This window comes from Typopeltis vanoorti, chromosome 15 (assembly GCF_054136105.1).
Source record: "Typopeltis vanoorti isolate ZY-2024b chromosome 15, IOZ_Tvanoo_1.0, whole genome shotgun sequence".
NCBI classification, from domain to species: domain Eukaryota; kingdom Metazoa; phylum Arthropoda; class Arachnida; order Uropygi; family Thelyphonidae; genus Typopeltis; species Typopeltis vanoorti.
Genome location: NC_143563.1, coordinates 23,109,722 through 23,128,167, shown reverse-complemented (window position 1 = coordinate 23,128,167; position 18,446 = coordinate 23,109,722). Strand labels below are relative to the sequence as shown.

General features: G+C 36.5%; 1 protein-coding gene across 4 annotated transcripts in view; it reads left to right on the top strand.

The window, feature by feature from the left end:
* The window catches only part of LOC150098495 (alpha-tubulin N-acetyltransferase 1-like), a 139,970-nt gene that overhangs the window by 47,082 nt on the left and 74,442 nt on the right, over positions 1 to 18,446 (top strand). For 3 of the 4 annotated variants that reach the window (XM_090405128.1, XM_090405130.1, XM_090405131.1), the window contains exon 6: positions 1,548 to 1,583. The exons of the other annotated variant lie outside the window; for it this stretch is intronic. In XM_090405128.1, coding sequence (XP_090261254.1) covers positions 1,548 to 1,583 — 36 coding nt within the window. The remainder of the gene's footprint in view (positions 1 to 1,547; positions 1,584 to 18,446) is intronic. 4 annotated transcript variants of the gene reach the window in all.

Here is an 18,446-nt window from a genome sequence, read left to right as displayed (position 1 = left end):
AACTACCAGCACACAGGAGAAAAAGTCTGCATTCATTCATAATTACTTATAATAATATTATAAATTTTTGGTGATCAGAATGGGATATGTCAATGAAAATCAGCACAAATTAATTTAATGCTGTTGGCCTGAGGAAACTACAATATCCTACAAGATTTCATTAGTCCAGTGATTGATAACTGATTTAAATGTAATTTTATATTTGTCAACATGTCACACCGTATACATAAGTGTACTAATACTCTTTATGATTATGCCATAATTAATTATTAATACATTACAAAATAACCAAGGTGTTCCGCGAAAATTTCAGTATTTGTGAAGTGTTCCGTCGTAGGAAAAATCTGGGAAATGCTGCTTTAGAGCATCACGGCCTGGTCCTTTTTCCAGTAACTAGTATCTTTTGTTTATCAGTTCCTGACATATTTGAACAGCATAATACTGTTAAACAATCCATTGCTTTCATTGATCCAAACAGTGTAGCATGTTTATAACACTAGGAACCATCTGATGTGGTATGATAAACTAGTCCTGTTTTATCAGCATTGCATATGCCATCAGCACTAAAGTTTGGCGAGAGTACATAATTTTTCTAGCACTCCATGTGGTGGAGGTTACTGGCTGGCCCAATTAAACAGCATTGTGTCCCAAATAAATGAAGCAAATTCTTGTTACATTCCCATTTTGTTTTAGTTCTTCCAGACTTGCCCCGATAAAATGGCTGCCTTGATTAGCTGGTAGACCAATTAACTGGAATCTGCTGTATTTAGATAATTAAATTATTCATTTGGATGTACTCAGAGTAATTTCTAACTTCAGGCAAATAATTATGATAAGACTTTTTTTGTACTGACTTCAGTCTAAAATCAGTAATAGCATTTCCTAAGGATGAACCCCTGTTAGCATTTTGTCATTTTAAAAGATTAATATAAAAAAAATACAAAAAAAACTATAATGATCACTTTATCTTTACAGTGTCATAACATCAGAAGAATTTTGTTTTAAAGCATTCCAAATATCATTCCCTTCTGTCATTGAAAATCAGGTTTCCTAAAATGACTAAGACATTCAAAAAAAAAAAATCCTGCTGACTCATTGAATGTCAAATTGCAAGTTAATTTATGTTCCTTATTGATCATAATCATTATAGCCAAACAGATTTCCACACTAACCACTTTACAAACACCTCTCATATTATCATGTCTTAATACAAATTAATTTAAAGTCCAGGTAAAAATTCAGTTTTTTTATGTGATAAACAACTGAAGGTTTCATGAGTTCAATTGATTATTCACAGTAAATAAATTCTCTATAAAAATTTAAAAAATAAATTAGCATTTTTATAGCTATTATTTAGATTTATGACAAGGTAAATACATTTATAAAATGATGTAGGGGGACTAATTAATATTTGAAATGCAGGCATGTTTTTTGCTTTTTTATGCATGAACTTTTAATTGTTTTAAATTAACAAGTAATGAATTATGCATGAAATTTTGTTGTTTTTATTTTCTTTGATTTTTGATGACACCTGTGCATGCTGACAGTTAGAAAGCCTGCTATATTCTTATATCATAAAAAGGGTAAGGTTTATTTTTGTTTTGCTTTTTTTTACTATTTTGAAGTGGTTAAGATTAAAAACTTAAATATATATAATGTATTTTAAATGAGAATGACATTGTGCCATGCCAGTGTTGCAATGTAGAATATACAGGAGTTCCACATGATGTGCAAGCTTGCATGATTGCACTAATGCTCACTCTGTTCAAACTATAACAGTTACAAACAGAAAAAAGGTAGTTTATGCCATGCATTGATTGCCTTTCTTTTGATCAAGTTTGCAACAATGCAAATATTACTTGAGTCCCTACTAATTAAATATTGTCTGCTTTATTGAAATGTTTTATTAAGATACTGAATAGAACATGGCAGAACTCAGTGCATGGAGGGCTACTGTATTGGTTACAGCCTAATGATTATTATTATCATTATTGGCCTTCCACTGGATCTAGCTAGGATTGCTGCATCATAACTTCACAAATTACTTCAATTCATATTGTACACGTAACTACTACAAATGGGCTTAAAGTCAGTTTTAAGTTGTGAGGATAAAAGCAGAGCACCCAAAGAAAAACAAACCCCCATAGTCACTTTTTTTTTCTTTTTTTTTTTTGAATAAAAGTATGGATAACACTGTGTTAAGAGTAGTAACTTTAATTTCCTGATGTTTGAACATTCATATTAAGGTCATCATCTGGAGTACACATATATATACAGATATATACACACACATATATTTTACATTATAATTCAAACAGTATGCCAAAGTAACACTAACTTGGTCACCTGTTACTTTATTAACCTGACCTGGTGGGGGGGGGGCTTCATCAAAGCTACATCCTGTTTCACATGGCCAGAAATCAAATTCATATTAACTTTTAATGATGATACAATCCTAATGAGTATTTAAAATAAGGGCTGAGGTCTGTTGTTAACAAATTATGACTAAGATCATTGAGTATTATAGTCTTAATTATTATGACCTGTTAGAACAAAAAGTTATGTGGGTCAAATATGTGTTATCCATATTCTTGAGATCTTACGGCCATCATTATTGTTGAGATTAGGATGGTTGATTAGAATTTCACAAGCTTCTTTAAATTTGCACTCATGCCAAGTGTTGGTGTGACACAAGGAACAGGTGCCTTTCCAGTCAGTTCTGTGTAGAGTATCCAGAGCATGATCAGAAAGTTACCATAGTTATTAAATTTAATGTGTTCCTTTTTTCTGGATAGAAATCACGCATCCAGTTTTGCCTACATAAGACAACTTGCATGTGCACTGACACAGTACACTCCATGGTCAGCCAAGGGAGGAAGAGGTTCCTTGGAGAAGTTGAATAAGTTCTTTCATTTTGCTGGAGGTTTAAGGTTGTATCTGTGTAGCATCCTGTTTATATTTTCTGATATCGCTTTAACATATAGAATGGTATGGTTTTATTGTAAGCTAGTTTTTTAGGTGCAGTCTTGTGAAGAATTTTGTTGATAGTATTTTTGCTGCTGTAGCCATTTTTAGTAAAGTGCTGCTGATAATTTTCAGTTCGTGCCTTGACACTTGCTTATTAGAGCAAATCTGGTTTTTCACATATTAACAACACCTAATTTTTGTGTTGGGTGGTGGTAAGAGTTTATGTATATGTATAGGCCAGTATAAGAATTTACATATACATTTTATACAATGGTATGTGTTGGCTTATGGTAAACAGCGAAAGATAAGCTATCCAAAAGAAGACATATGACAACATCCAGAAATGGAAATGTGTTTGAACTTTCAGTTTCATTGGTGAATTTTATGCATATGTTTTGCTTATTCAAGTGGCTGAGGAAGATGTCTAAAGTTTGGTGGCTGTGAGACCAGATAATGAAAATATCATCACCACATCTGAACCAAACTTTGGGTTTTAAAGTAAAGGAACCAAGAGCACTCAAAAGCTTCCATATAAAAGTTGGTGATAGGAGGGGGATGGTGGTGAACCCATGACTATACCTTTTTTTTGTAGATAAAAAGTATTTTGCCATAAGAAAGAACCTAAACATAGCACATGGGCAAAGAGGGTCATGATATTGGGCAAATATTTGTTCTGTAAAAGAAGAATTGTCATTAATTGAGACATTTGTGAGAAGAGCAGATATGTTAGAACTGACTGATAAATCATTTTTGCTGAACATGATGTTCTTAATTTTGTTTATGAAGTGTTTGAAGCATGTATTCATATGAATTTTAATTTCCACAGGGAAGTGGGATATAAAATTGATGTGTATAAAAGCTACAAAGGTCCTAACACTAAACCCCATAGTAATCCCATTCTTAAAAACTTGATTGTTTAAAACCTCCCCTGTAAACACTACTCCCTGGCATTCTCTCAACCATTTTCCTATCTATCTTTCTAGATGATCATCAGTATCTGTTTAACACATTTTAATCAGTAGGTTCTTATGCAGAATACTATTAGAGGGCTTTGCTAAAATCCAAATAAATCACATTATGCCATTAGCCTCATGATTTCATCACCAATTTCCCCTTAATGAAACTGCTGTTACATACTTAACAAGTAATGGCTATCTCAAATATTCTAGATACCATTCGTAATTAATTTTTCTATTGTTTTGTTCAATAACACTAAGAAGACTCACTGGTTGAATTCTACACTTTGTGTGATGAATCCTCTTAAAAATTGGAATAATCATCCTTGAACAGACTGTTCTCAGTCTCAGTGACTCTTTGAAGGTGATCATCAGTGGATTGAATTATCCCTGACATACATGTATTTATAAAAGAGATATCATCTCTACCTCCAACCTTATCAATTGCCAAGAGATTTAAGATATCAACAATTTCTTCCTCCTGTATTACATCATGTAAATCTTGGTCCTCAAGCAGTATTTTGAACATTAGCTGGCCAACGTTCACATATGCATTTGCAAAGTACTTATTAAAATTTTTCTGTAGTCACAACTGAATCATTCATAATTGTTCCAGAAGAACCCGTTATGCTTAATTCATTTCTGTTATCCTTTCTGCTCTTTATATAATGGAACATGTCTCTGTCTTTCTTTGCCAATAAAGGGATTGTAACAGTAAATTTACCTTACATTAGTGTATTAATATCTAATTATGCTTTTGCCAGGATGAAAACTAACCTTATGGATGCATTTTGAAAAAAGTGACTTCTCTAACAGATCAGTCTTCTGTCTGGGTAGTGATCAAGAGAAAAATAATCTGGTAACATTCATTTCTAAGAGCTGATGGTTGTAGCCTTCTGGGAATATTTCATGAGGAAGGCTGTTTCAGAGAATAGAGGTAGCTGGAATGAAATGAGGGGTAGCAGTTTGGTGGATTAGCAATTCAACCATAAATGGATGTTAGACACTGGTTGATCAATCTGGCCTTGCAGACCATGTATTGGACACAACTCACAGGATCTTCTGGAAGAAAACCACCATGCTCCACCATAGTAAATTTAAAAAGGAAAGATTATTTTTGGAATCTGCAGTGGCACTCAGAAATCAACCTAATCTAAATAAATATGGATGCATAAAACTTCCTAAAATTTAGGAAACAGTAATCATAAGAGATCTCAATTTACCTCGGCTGCCTACAAACAGCCATAGAGAGTGCACCACCAAGATAGGACTTTAGAGGGCACCCACATGTTTCATTAAGTATTGTGTTGTCTTTCTGTGTGTATGTATTATAAATGTTATTTGTACTCCCTGAAGATGTCTCAGTGACTGAGATGCAATATTGGAAGCATTAAAATTAGTTTTTAATTCTTTCCTAGTGCTGTCAGTACTCCATTAAACCTCCAACATGATGTTATAAAAACAACGAGCAAAGTAGACAAGTTTTGCATGACTTGTAGATTGCAGAGAAGTGTATATGTGTGTGTAAATATCCTATGAATGTAGGATAGAAATTTGAGATCACCAGATTGCATTATAGGTGAGCTTCTGAAATTGTTGTTGTTGTCTTGTCCTTTGAAGAGTCTTAGATGTTTCCATGTGCTCCTTGAACTGCTTTGGCTATGTCGATTATTTTGTTTGTATAAAGCTGTTGTTCAGGATTAGGATCTATTTCTTGCAAGGCTGCTGTAATTGCTGGACAGGTAAAGATGTGAGTGGGCGTCAGTTCGGTATTGGGACAGTTGTTACAGTTTCTATATGTTCTCATATCATCTGTATTGATCTTCATTCCTCTATAATGTCCTGTTTGTAGTCTTGCTATCATGGTGAAGGTCTTTCTGTCAGCATTGACTTTCGGAATTTGATGTTATATCACTAATTTCAGTGGAATTAGTTTAGCTAGTGCGTTGGCATCAGCAAGAGTTATCATGCGATTTTCTTGGTTGAGTTCTCTGGCCTCTTTTGCTAATTTATCAGCTTGTAATCAGTGCTTACATGAGCAGGAATTCATTGTAAAATGCAACTTTTTCCTAAACACTTTAATCGATTCAAGAGTTTATGGTCTTGTGTGACCTTGGTATTGCCATTTTTGATTGCCTCCATAGCTGATCTTGAGTCACTGTAAATTATAATTCCCTCAGATTGTTGAGATGATGATAATTTTAAGTAGACTTCGAGTGCTTTATTTATTGGGTAAAGTTCGCTGGTAAAATTCGAAGCAATTCTCCCAGATCCAACTTTTATTGAAAGTTTTTCACCTTTCGGGAGTAGAAGGAGAACACCAGCGCCTCCATTAATCATATTGGTGTCTGTCGATCCATCGATATAACAAATAACCTGTTTGGAGGATGAAAGAAGGTTGATAGTATTTAGGACTTTTTCTTTGAGCATATCTTTTGATTCTTTTTTTGTACAGAGTTTGGTAAGGTTTAAATTTATGGAGATATTTGGAGGTAAAGGACTGGAAAATAGAGGTTCTTTGTTTATGTGGGCATTTAGCTGATCAAGACCTGTTTCCTTCCTGATAGTATTATCATATTGTAAAGTTGATGATCTATGAAGTCTGCATTTTTGATTCCAATGTTCATAAGTTTTTAGGGAGATATGATCCCTTTGGTAGCTTCTGATATTATTTATGAATTTTTTGGTGGCAAATTTTCATCTGTCCTCCAGCAGGTCGAGCACACATTCCTGTTGGGCTCTGATGTTGTTAGTGGATGAGACTGCACCAATGGTAATCTTGGATGCTTTTGCTTGTATTTGTAGAGAGCTCCTGAACAGATAAGTATTATGTTAAGTATCTTAGCATGTCTGTGTGATTTTTGTGTGTTTTCTGAGTTATTTCAATTAGTAATTTGATAGATACGATTATTAGCACATGGCACCGATAAGAAGGAAAAAAATGGTGTCCAGATTGCCATCTTTGTCCAAAAATTTTAATATAAAGGATTTTATTCGTGTACCGTTTGTGAAATGTATGCTTTGAGGAGAGCAGTTGGAGTCTGGTTAAATAATGATAGTGGAGTGAATGTGTGCAGAAAGTGTAAGGAATGTGAGGATTTAAAGTGTGTTTCAGGTCATGAGAGTGATATTTTTGTTGAAGTGAGAATCTAGAAAATAGTGATATGCGAGGTATGAATAGTGATATTTGCGAGGTAGTACCAGATAGCTGTGAGAGTGGCATTGAGAGTGAAGGTATAAATGAATGAAACGGATAATAAAAATGATGAGACAGATGCAATGAGTGAGATTGCACTGTTATGCGGTGCGATACATAGGGCAAATTGGCAGCTGGAGCATTACCAAAAATGTTTACCTAGTGTAACAACTAATAAACGGCAAACGTATGATAGTGAGTGTAAACAAAATGAAAGCGCGAGTGTTGTATGGAGATTCTTTAGTAAGAGGTGTGATAGATGAGAGTTTGACAAAGTTGTACCAACCTGGTGTGAACGTTAAGGATGTAAACGATTCAATTAGAATGCAAAAGCAGAAGGTGAAAGAATTGATAGTAGTAGTAGTAGCAGCAGGAACGAATGATTTGAAAGGAGATGAAATGGCTATGAGAGAGAATTTGAAGGAATTACTTGAGGTAGCAAAAGAGAAAAGTGAGAGAGTTAAGATGGTGAGTCTGTGGCCACAGTATGACGGTGAAGAGTATAGAAGGAAGGCCAAAATTGCTAATGACTTTATGTGCGGATTATGCAGGAGGAGTGGTGTGGAATTTGTGGAGTGAATTCGATGGGTGAAAGGATTTATATAAGATGGATGGTTTACATTTGAATGGATTTGGTGTACGAAGTGGAAGTGGATGTGCAGAATCAGGGAAACTAGAGTTATTAAGGGGGGAGGGGTAGATATGCAGACTTTAGGGAGACAGTAGAGTATATGAATGTGTATATGCCGGAGCGAGTATGAAGGACAACAAATCACAATGGGAAAGTTAGTATATATAAGGCATCAAAATAGGGATGGGACAAATGGGCTTTTGAAATTCGTGTATACTAATGCCAGAAGTATTAGGAACAAGAAGGAAGAATTTTTGGCCTTGGTTGGCACTTCCAGGCCACAGGTTATTGGCATTAGTGAAACATGGCTGACAGAAGATGATATAGCTAGTAGGATTGAATGTGAGGGGTATGGTGTGTTCAGGAGTGACAGGGAGAATAAAATGGGAGGAGGAGTATTGTTGATGATAGCTGATGAGCTGCAGCCAAGGAGAATAGAAGTGGAACTGCAGGATAGAGAAAAGAGCACGTTTGAGACTATTTGGTGTGAGATTGAGACTAGCAGAACAGAATATACAGTTGTGTGCTGCTATAGACCAGGTGATTGAATAGATGGTGGAGATAGTATGCATAAGCAAATAGAAGGATTCTTCACGGAGACGATATCGTACGCAAGACACGACGATATGGTAAGTGGAAGTTGAAATTGGCACGGCAACTAAACAGGTTAGCCTTCTTAAAGAGGTGCCGAGACACCAAATTAATACCGAACTGTTTTAAAATCAAAAACAAGTTCCACTCGGCCAAAGCCCAACGCATCTATAAACGAGCGAGTGTAGCGCTTTTACGCGAACAAATTAACACCACTCGTCGGGAATTAGCACAAGCAAATACAACCATCAGCGAATTACGAGAATCACTGCATAATATTCTAAATACGGAACTTTGGCAGATCTTAGAGAACATCACCGACGCAACGGCAAAAAAAGAATTCGACAGAGTCAAAAACCGGCACCAAAAGAAGTTTGAAAATCTACAACAACAGAACACCATGCAACAACCACAATTACAACAAGACCTCGTCGTTGTGAATCTATCGTCACTCACCTTAAGCAAAGAAGCCACGACTGCTTTAAGTCGAGGGCACAACTTTGCCATAACTCCCAAGCAAGTTCCAAAAGCCGAAATAATGGCGTCCATTGAACGAGGAATTTACGACCTGCCTCCAACAATAGCTAACAACATACGTTTAGATGTGGCCAACATCCTAATCAAGTCCAAGCCTCCAAAAAATAATATCCCACATAAGGAATTCATTGCTATAAAAGAGCTACACAACAACAGCCAGATTACCATAACAAAAGCAGACAAAGGAAATGCAACCGTGGTGATGGACACAACTGAATATGAAAACAAAATGCACACACTATTACAAGATCAGTCAACATACAAAATTATAGATCGCAATCCTACCAACACACAAAAGAATAAGGCACAAAAATGATTAAAAAAAGTCACTTCCTGGCCCAAAGACACAGTTAACAAACTCAAACCTTTCCATGTTAAAACACCGAGGATCTATGGATCACCAAAAATTCACAAACCAGGCACACCCCTACGCCCAATTGTGGACAGTATAAATAGTCCCACATACAAACTGGCTAGACATTTAGCGAAGCTACTAGCCACTCTCACTAACAATTCTCCCTCCTTTATCAAAAATTCAGCACACCTAAAAAGCATCTTACAACACCTCACCCTAAAAAGCTCAGACTTAATAGTAAGCTTTGACATCACTTCACTATTCACATATGTACCACTAATAGAAACCCTCAATCTACTGAAGTCACACTTCCCCCCTGATATATTTGAACTATTCAAATTCACAATACATGCAGGATATTTCACATGGAAAGGGAAAATATACAAACAAATTGATGGGACAGCCATGGGCTCCCCCCTTTCTCCCCCCCCTAGCCAACTTTTACATAGAACACCTGGAAAAACAAGCAATCAATACAGCCACGCTCAAACCAACACTTTGGCTACGCTATGTTGATGATGTGCTTGCTATTTGGCCACATGGCCCTGAGACATTGAAAACATTCTTAGCACATTTAAATAGCCAACATCCAAAAATCCACTTTACTATGGAACTGGAAGCCAACAACTGTCTGCCCTTCCTGGATACACTCATCACACGTCTCCCAGATGGTTCCTTATCATTTTCAGTTTTCAGAAAACCCACACATACAGGCAGATACTTACACAAACAATCACACCATCATCCTTCTCAACAATATGGCATATTAAAAACGCTAACCCATAGAGCGAGAGCAATCTGTTCAAATGACAAGGCTCTGACTGCTGAACTGACTCACTTACGCCACACCTTCTTGGCCAACGGCTACAATCCACAAAAAATAAACAAAATACTAAACACTCCTAAGAAACCCCTCCCACCATCTACCACAGAGAACTACAACAAAACAGTCACCATCCCCTACATTAAAGGCACATCCGAAAAGATCTCAAGAATCCTCAATAAACATAAACTACGCACCACATTCAGACCATGTAGCAAATTAGCCACCCTCATCCGCTCACCCAAGGACAGCATTCCTCCTTTATCACATCCAGGAGTCTACCAAGTACCCTGCTCATGCAATCAAGCCTACTACGGTCAAACAGGAAGAACTGTGAATATCCGCATCAGCGAACATAAACGATACGTCCGGAAATATCATTATGGGAAGTCGGGCCTAGCAGACCATGCTCTGGATACCCCTGCACACAGGATCAACTGGAAAAACACAAAAGTACTACACAGAAACCCATATAAATCAGAGAGATTGTTCTTAGAGGCGACAGAAGCCCTAAAACACACTCCAAATCTCAACAAATATGGCTGTATTAACTTGCCGAAGATCTGGGAGACAGTGATATTAAGAAAAAACTAGCACTTTTCTAGGACTCTAGTAATATATGATAGCGTTTTTTTTTTTTTTTTTTTTTTTCAGATAGAGGGCGCCAAAATCAGGACTAGTCTTTGTGTTGCTGCTACAATTTTGGTTAAGTACACCATGTTGTTTTAGTCTCGCGTATTGTGACAAACAGTGTTTTTGTGCTCTGAAGATGCTGGTTATAATACCAGCGAAATATCAGCATCAAGTCAATAAATTAATTATTTACTTAGTTTCTGTGTTCTATTATACCGTTAAAATAATAAACAACAAGAAGAAATGAGTGGAAGGAGGGTAATTATTATGGGAGATTTCAACATGGTAACATTGATTGGAAGGAGGAGAGGACACATTGGAGGAAGGAATTGGATTTTATGCGGTTATTAAGGGATAACTATCTGCAACAGCATGTAATGGAAAATACTAGGGGGGGGGATCAGAGAGTGCCTGACCTAGTAATTGCATCTGAGAATTTGGCTGTAACGAATATGACCACGTTGCCACCAATTGGTGATAGTGATCATAGGGTCTTGACTTGGGAGGTGGCTAAAGGTGTGGAATTTACAATTAAGACAGGGTACATGTGGAATTATCTGGCTGGTAAGTATGACAAGCTTAGAAGTTTGATTGGTTCAGTGCCATGGCATGTACAACGGCAAGGACTAGAAGTCGATAGTGCATGGGAGGTAGTTAAGAAGTGTTTGCATGAAGCAATGGCTGACTGTATACCTAGAGTCCGAATAATAAATCAACTAGGGGTTAAATAGATGAATAACACCATTAAGCTTGAGCTGCAAAAAAAGAAACAACTGTGGAAGGAATTTAAGGAAAAAGGTGACTGGCAGGCACATGAACAGTATAAAGCGCAGGCCAGAAGGGTAATGGGTGTGGTAAGAAAAGCAAAAGCAGATTATGAAAGAACATTAGCCATGCAGGCTAAAGAGAATCCCAAACTGTTTTTTCGATATGTTGCAAGTAAAAGAAAAAAATGTATATGGCAGAATGATTTTAAAGAATGCCAATGGTAGGGAGGTAACCGAATCAGTTGATATAGTTGAGTTACTGAGTGAGCACTTTGCAAGAAAATATCATCCAGGTGGTGACATTGCAGGAATGAATGAACCAATAGCTTATATGTGAATTGTGGTGAGTGAAGTGGAGGTGAATAGTCTATTACAAAACCTCGATGTCAATACATCTGTGGGATTGGATGGTATACCAGCTCATGTCATACATGAAGCGGCTAAAGAATTGTCAGTGCCCTTGACCATTTTGTTTAATTTGAGTTCGGATCTGGGTTAGTCCCGAGGGGTTGTAAAGAGGGGAAAATAGTTCCACTGCATAAAGGAAGTTCCAAGACTGCTGTTGTAAATTACCGACCTATCAGATATCAGGAATCGTTGTCAAGGTCTTGGAGAAAATAGTCAAGAGGAAAATACAGAATTGGATAGATGAAAATGGGATACTGTATGGGGGACAGCATGGTTTTGTGAAGGGTAGATCATGCCTTAGTAACTTGCTCACATTTTATAACACAGTGACGGCTGAACTGGATAAGGGTAATGGGTTTACAGTGATTCTACTGGACCTTGCTAAGGCCTTTGACAGGATACCACATGGAATTCTAATCAGTAAACTGCAGCATATGGGAATGGATATAGGGTTGGTGAGATGGATAGGAGGGTTGTTGATGGAGAGATATCAAAGAGTGGTTTATTCAGTGACTAGTGGTGTGTCGCAGGGTTCTGTTCTTGGATCACTACTGTTCAATTTGTTCATTAACAATGTAGGAAAGGATCTGAAAGGAAGTGTTAATTTGTTGCTGATGATGCAAAGCAGTAGAGCAATAGCGAGTGCACAGGATGTCAGAATTTTGCAGGTTGATTTGGTTAGTTTGGAGGACTGGGCTAAAGAGAATGGATGTCAATTTAATGTGGCAAAATATAAGGTTATGCATTTTGGGGTGAAAAGATTAGCAGCAGTATATCACATTGGTGGAACTGTACTCCATGAGATTGACGAGGCCAAGGATTTGTGAGTGTTGGTGGATAGGGAGTTGAAGTTTAGGGGGCACATCGCAAAAGTGGCTAAATCAGCTCATCACTTGGTTGCTGAAAAATACTTTGACAAGCAGAGACAAACAGGTTATTGTTCCTCTGTATCGAGCCTTGATAAGACCCCATCTAGACTACTGTGCCCAGATATGGTCATCAGGGTTTCTTGATGGGGAGGAGGTGGAAAGGATCCAGACACGAGTGACCAAGATGATAGCAGGTATGTGGAATGAACCTTATGAGAACAGATTGAAGATTTGTGCGTTGCAGAAATTGGTCGATAGGCAGAAAAGGGATGATATGATTGAGACATTCAAATTACTGAAGGGTTTCTATAAGATTAATTCAGAAGATATTTTTGAGAATAGACTGGTGGTGGGAGGAGTAGGGGCCATACATGGAAGCTGGGCAAGAGTAAGGGTGTTAGAGCTAGGTTTTTTACTTGGAGAGTGGTGAATGAGTGGAATAAGCTGCCAGAGTCTGCTGTGGGTGCCATGACTGTGAATGAGTTCAAGGCAAGGTATGATAGATACTGTGTGAATGTCAAATAGTTGTTCTTGATATGATGTTAGGACCTCCCTCGATGAGTCTATTGACTCCTTGGAGTTGCCCGTAATAATAATAATTTTGTCTAAATTTTCCTTTACCGATGAGGCCGAAGGTGACCAGATAGGTGCTGCACATTCCATTATTGGTCTTATTAGTGTAGTGTAAGTAGTTTTGAGGATTTTTGGCTTTGCATCCCAGTTTGTTCCACAAAGCCTTTTCGGTATATTTAATTTTTTTAGAGCTCTGTTGGAAGTGTTAGAAATGTGTTGTGCAAAATGTAATTCCTGATCAAGCATAATACCAAGGTATTTTGGATTTGCGACTTTTTCAATTAGCTTGTTGTTGATCATGACTTTGGGATTGTAGGAATGTCTATTTTTCCTGTCTGTACTAAAGGTGTTTAGTTTTGTTTTGTCTGGGTTGATTTTGAGTTTAAGTTCATCTGACCACTTTTCTAATCCTCTCATGGATTTGTTTAGAATCTCCTCTGATTCTTTGATTTTAGCACCTATGTCCCAGATGGTTATATCATCTGCGTAGCAAGCTACTTTGGTGTCTTCTGTAAGGTAGGGATGAATGTTATTGACATATAAAAGGAATTGTAAGGGACTGAGTACAGAGCACCCTGGGAAACACCAGCACAGGTTCTCTGCTCTCTTGATATTGCTGCGTTAATTCTAACCTTGATCTGTCTTCTTCTAATGAAATCAGCAATCCAGATTAAAGCATTTCCTCTAATTCCAGTATCATGTACTGTTTGTATTAATTTTTTGATCCAAACACAATCGAAAGCAGCAGTCATATCAAGGAATATGGCAGTTGTCTTTTTTGTTGATTTTTCCTGAAATGAGTATACTATTGTTTGCAGAAGTGAAATAATTGGTCTGTTGTTGAATGATGAGCTCTATAGGCAGTTTGGTAGTAGTTAATTTTCTTATTTTTTTTGTCAGCCAGTGCATGAGCCTGGAGTGTATGATTCTTTCAGTAATTGTACAGAGTATGCTAGTTAATGTGAAAGGTCTATAGCTTTGACATTCTGCAGCATTTTTGTCAGGTTTCAGGATGGGTACAATAACTGATTTTTTTCCATTCTTTTGGAAGTTTGCCTGTTCGCCAAGAGGTATTGAGAATGTCCAGAAGTTCTTCTTTGGCGTTTTTGTCAAGGTGTTTGACCATGTGACCAAAGATAAGATTATTACCAGGAGATTTATTAGGTGCAGTTTTCTCAATTGATGAATTTAGTTCACTTAGTGTAAATTCTTCGGAGAAGATCTCATTAGTTTGGTGTGTTCTTACTTGTGAATTTATTGAGAGTCTTGTCCCCTCTGTTATACTGAAGTTTGGAGTTGTTTGAATAGGTTTTTGCCAGTGTGTTTGCAATTTCTTGATCTGTAATAGCTTGTTTCCCAGCATTTATGATGAAGTTTGTTTTCTGTTGGTTCTCTTCTTTGATATTATTGTCTAGGATTCTAATAATGTTCCAGTGTTGCTGTCTTTCTTGGGTCCACGTTACTGCAAAACTCTGCCCATTTCTCTTGTTTGTACTCCCAAATTTCCTGCTCTATTTTGTGTGTTATGTCCATTAATTTCTTTCTGGATTCATCAGTTTTATTAATTCTGAATTGTTTCATTGATATTGTCTCTTTCTGTAATCATTGAATCAATATTGTGATCTTTCCAGTATGGTATCCAGGTATTTTTCCCATTTGCCTCTTGGTACTGTTGCTTTGGCAGCTTTATTGATGTGTGAAGTAAGGATTTGTAATTTTCTGTCAAGGTTTACAGAGACAGGTTCATCTTGACAGAGGCTCTCCAAGATTTGAGTAAACCTTGTCCAGTCAGCTTTTCTGAAGTTCCATGTCCTTTTGATTTGCTGTTCTTGATCAGTTTTGAAGTTTAGTGTTGTTATTATGGGTCTGTGGTCACTGATGGCATTTGCCAAAATTTTTCCATTGTGCACTTGATGCAATGCTATAATTAATAGCTGTGATGTCAATAGCAGATTCAGTTCCCGTAGTTTTAGAGAGATAGGTGATCTGTCCATTGTTAATTGTTGTGAGTTCCAAATCTGTAAAGAGGTCTTCCAATTGTTGACCTTTATGGTCTAAATCGTTGGAGCCCCAATTTGGGCTTTTTGCATTTAGGTCACCAAATATGATGGTTGTATCAGTTGGAGCTTCACTTAGCTTTTCAATGATGTCTGTATCAATATTTATATTATCAGGGTGGTAGACATTTGTGATTGAAATAGAATGGTTTGGTAGGTGTATTTCAACAGTTTGAGCTTCTTTCTTGATAATTATTCATAAGACTATTACACTTTTTTATAAAATCTTTATCAAGTAGCTTTATTTGAGAACTTTCCAGAGAACTTTCTTTAAATGGTTACCCTAAAAGACTCTATAACAAGATTCTATTTACTGATATACCACATCGACAACGTGATGACGTCCAATACATCAGTACAATTACAATTCCTTTTGTCAACAACCTTTCCAAAAAATTAGCTAACCTTTTAAAACCATACAAGATCAGAGTGGCATTCAAACCAATCAATACTATTCGGAAATTTTTAAGATCACCGAAAGATCCTCACCCATTCTACAAATACTCTGGAGTATATAATATTCCTTGCTCATGTGGTATTAGTTACGTAGGTCAGACATCTAGAAGCTTCGAAACGAGAAAGAAAGAACACATAGGATATGTCAGAAATAACAGACAAGACATTTCAGGCCTTTCATGCCACTTTGCCTCTACTAACCATCACATTGAGTGGGATAAGAGCCTTATGCCATACATAGAAGATAACTACCATTCAAGAACCTTTAAAGAAGCAGCTACAGTCGCCCGTATAACTGAAAACCTAAACAAGAATCAAGGTCTAATTTTACCAGAAATTTGGAAAACTTTTGTCAGATCATTAAACATCAAAGAAATGAACTTTCATAACAATTACGTCATGAGTCATCACGAATAAATCACGTTAACGAGACACGCACATTGTCACGCACAATACCAATTTTTGTATGATTTAGAACCATCGGTTATAACCTAGTCTGTAACCTTCATTTTGTGCTTACTGATTTGTATTCCCTGAGGATGCCAATAGAAACAGATTGGCGAAACATGTAGGAGGATAAAAATAAAGCTACTTGATAAAGATTTTATAAAAAAGTGTAATAGTTTGAGCTTCTGTCGAACTGTTATTATTTAAATATTGATTTAGAATGATTTCTTTGAATTTGATTTCTGGGATCTTCAAAAGGATAGCAAGTCTGCCATCTGCTCTTTCCTCTCTATCCTTCCTAAGAACTGTGTATCCTTTGATGCTGAAGTTCAGATTTTTGTTCAGTTTTGTTTCTTGCAGACAAGCGATATGGATATTGTTTTTGTAAAGCATGTATTTAAGTTCATCCATTTTTCTCTGAGTACCATTGATATTGAGTTGCAAAATGTTAATATGAGTCCTCAGAATATTTCTCATCAGGAGCCCGGACTGCAGGCGCGTTGGCTGCCCCAGACATTTCTTTCTATGACTCTTCATTGGAAAATTGGATGCTGTTGCCACATTAGTCACCACCTTGAAAATGGACCTTAAGAAATTTGGCCAAAATCTTCAAGGGTCCGGGGGGGCACTATGAGGTGTGGTCAGACTTCTCCCCCCCCCCTTCTGAAATTAACTGTAGCAATATCAGGCAATAGAAGACAGTAGTTAATGCTTCCAATGAGCCAGTCATCAGTGTTTAAATATTGATAACATGAAATTGCTTCTGTCTTTAGAGAGGTAGTACCATGGAACATAGCTGCTGTAATATCACAAAAACAATAAATAAAAAAATAATGAGATGTAATGTAATCATGCAGCTTATCACAAGTCCAAGCTGTGTCCACCCCTTCCGTGAACTATTATACAATGAGCTAAAATATTGGTCCTTTCAGTATTGACTGAGGTTTGTGGACTAATGATTCATACTGCATAGTTTATGCATTCATTGGCTGCAAATGTGAGTATGATATATATCCAGTAAATATTTTTAGGAATGTTGCACTACTCATAGAGAAGTTTGAAAGTGTTAGTATTGTGTGCTCCGTTAGTTATGGTGCATGGAATCTTGACTGCTAAAGCTTACCATTGCATTCAAAACAATTCTGCTTTGCCTGTACTAGTGTATCAATGCAGTGTCCCTTGTTATATTACTAAGTTCATAAGATTGAAGTTTTAAAACCTAGATTTGTTTGCCCAGAACTGCATCCTGGATTCCTTCTTTGATTTGATTCCTCCTCCAAAATATTATTCTGCATTAGGTTACATTTATATCAGATATAGTTGACTCCAAATATATAGCAAACTTGTAGGCACCACAGGATTGGTTTGTTGTAGTAAATTTTCTTTATTGCCCATAAGGCTTTGATCAGGACTTTTTTCTTAGTTGTTAGAGTAAATTTGTTTTAATACTGTTTGCTATATAGTTACAGTTAACTGTTATTTTACTAGAAACATTCAAAGCAATTCAAGTTAATTGACAGTGTTTAATCAAAAGGATCTACAAACTATAGAGATCCTCTATTCATTATCATAATTTTCTGTTATGAACCAGATATTATGATTCTAGGTCACTGATTTGATAGCTTTTATTTCTCTATCTTTTAATCCTAGTTGTATCTTTATCTCAGTCTTCTTAAATTGAGATATAGCTACAACTAGGATTAAAAAATTCTGTGTATTTTTCTGCTCATCTTTGTCTGAAACACTTGTTTTGCTAATTTCTATCTGGTGTGTTGATTTGTTCACTTTCTTAATTTTTATTGGAGCTTTTACTTCTGTAGTATCCAGTTTTTAATCAACTTTATTTCTTACCCAAGTTTCAAATCCATGTATATGGCTATATGCAAGGTGCTATCATAAAGTTACCTGCTACATTATGAATCCTATAGTAATTGTTTGTTTATATCTTTTACTTTTCAGCAGTCTCCACATTTATCTATACATGCCTGCTAATACACTGGGTGAACTTTTCTTTAAAAGTATGTTTTCACTCCTAAAAAATTTGCTGTACTAGCCACTCTTCAAATGTACAAAGTTCGATAGAAATGATGCTTCAGTTCAAGAAGAAAAAGTTCTCCATTTATCGCAATCTTTGGCCATCTCAGTCATGACTTTATAGCTGGGCAGATGAGAATGTTCTT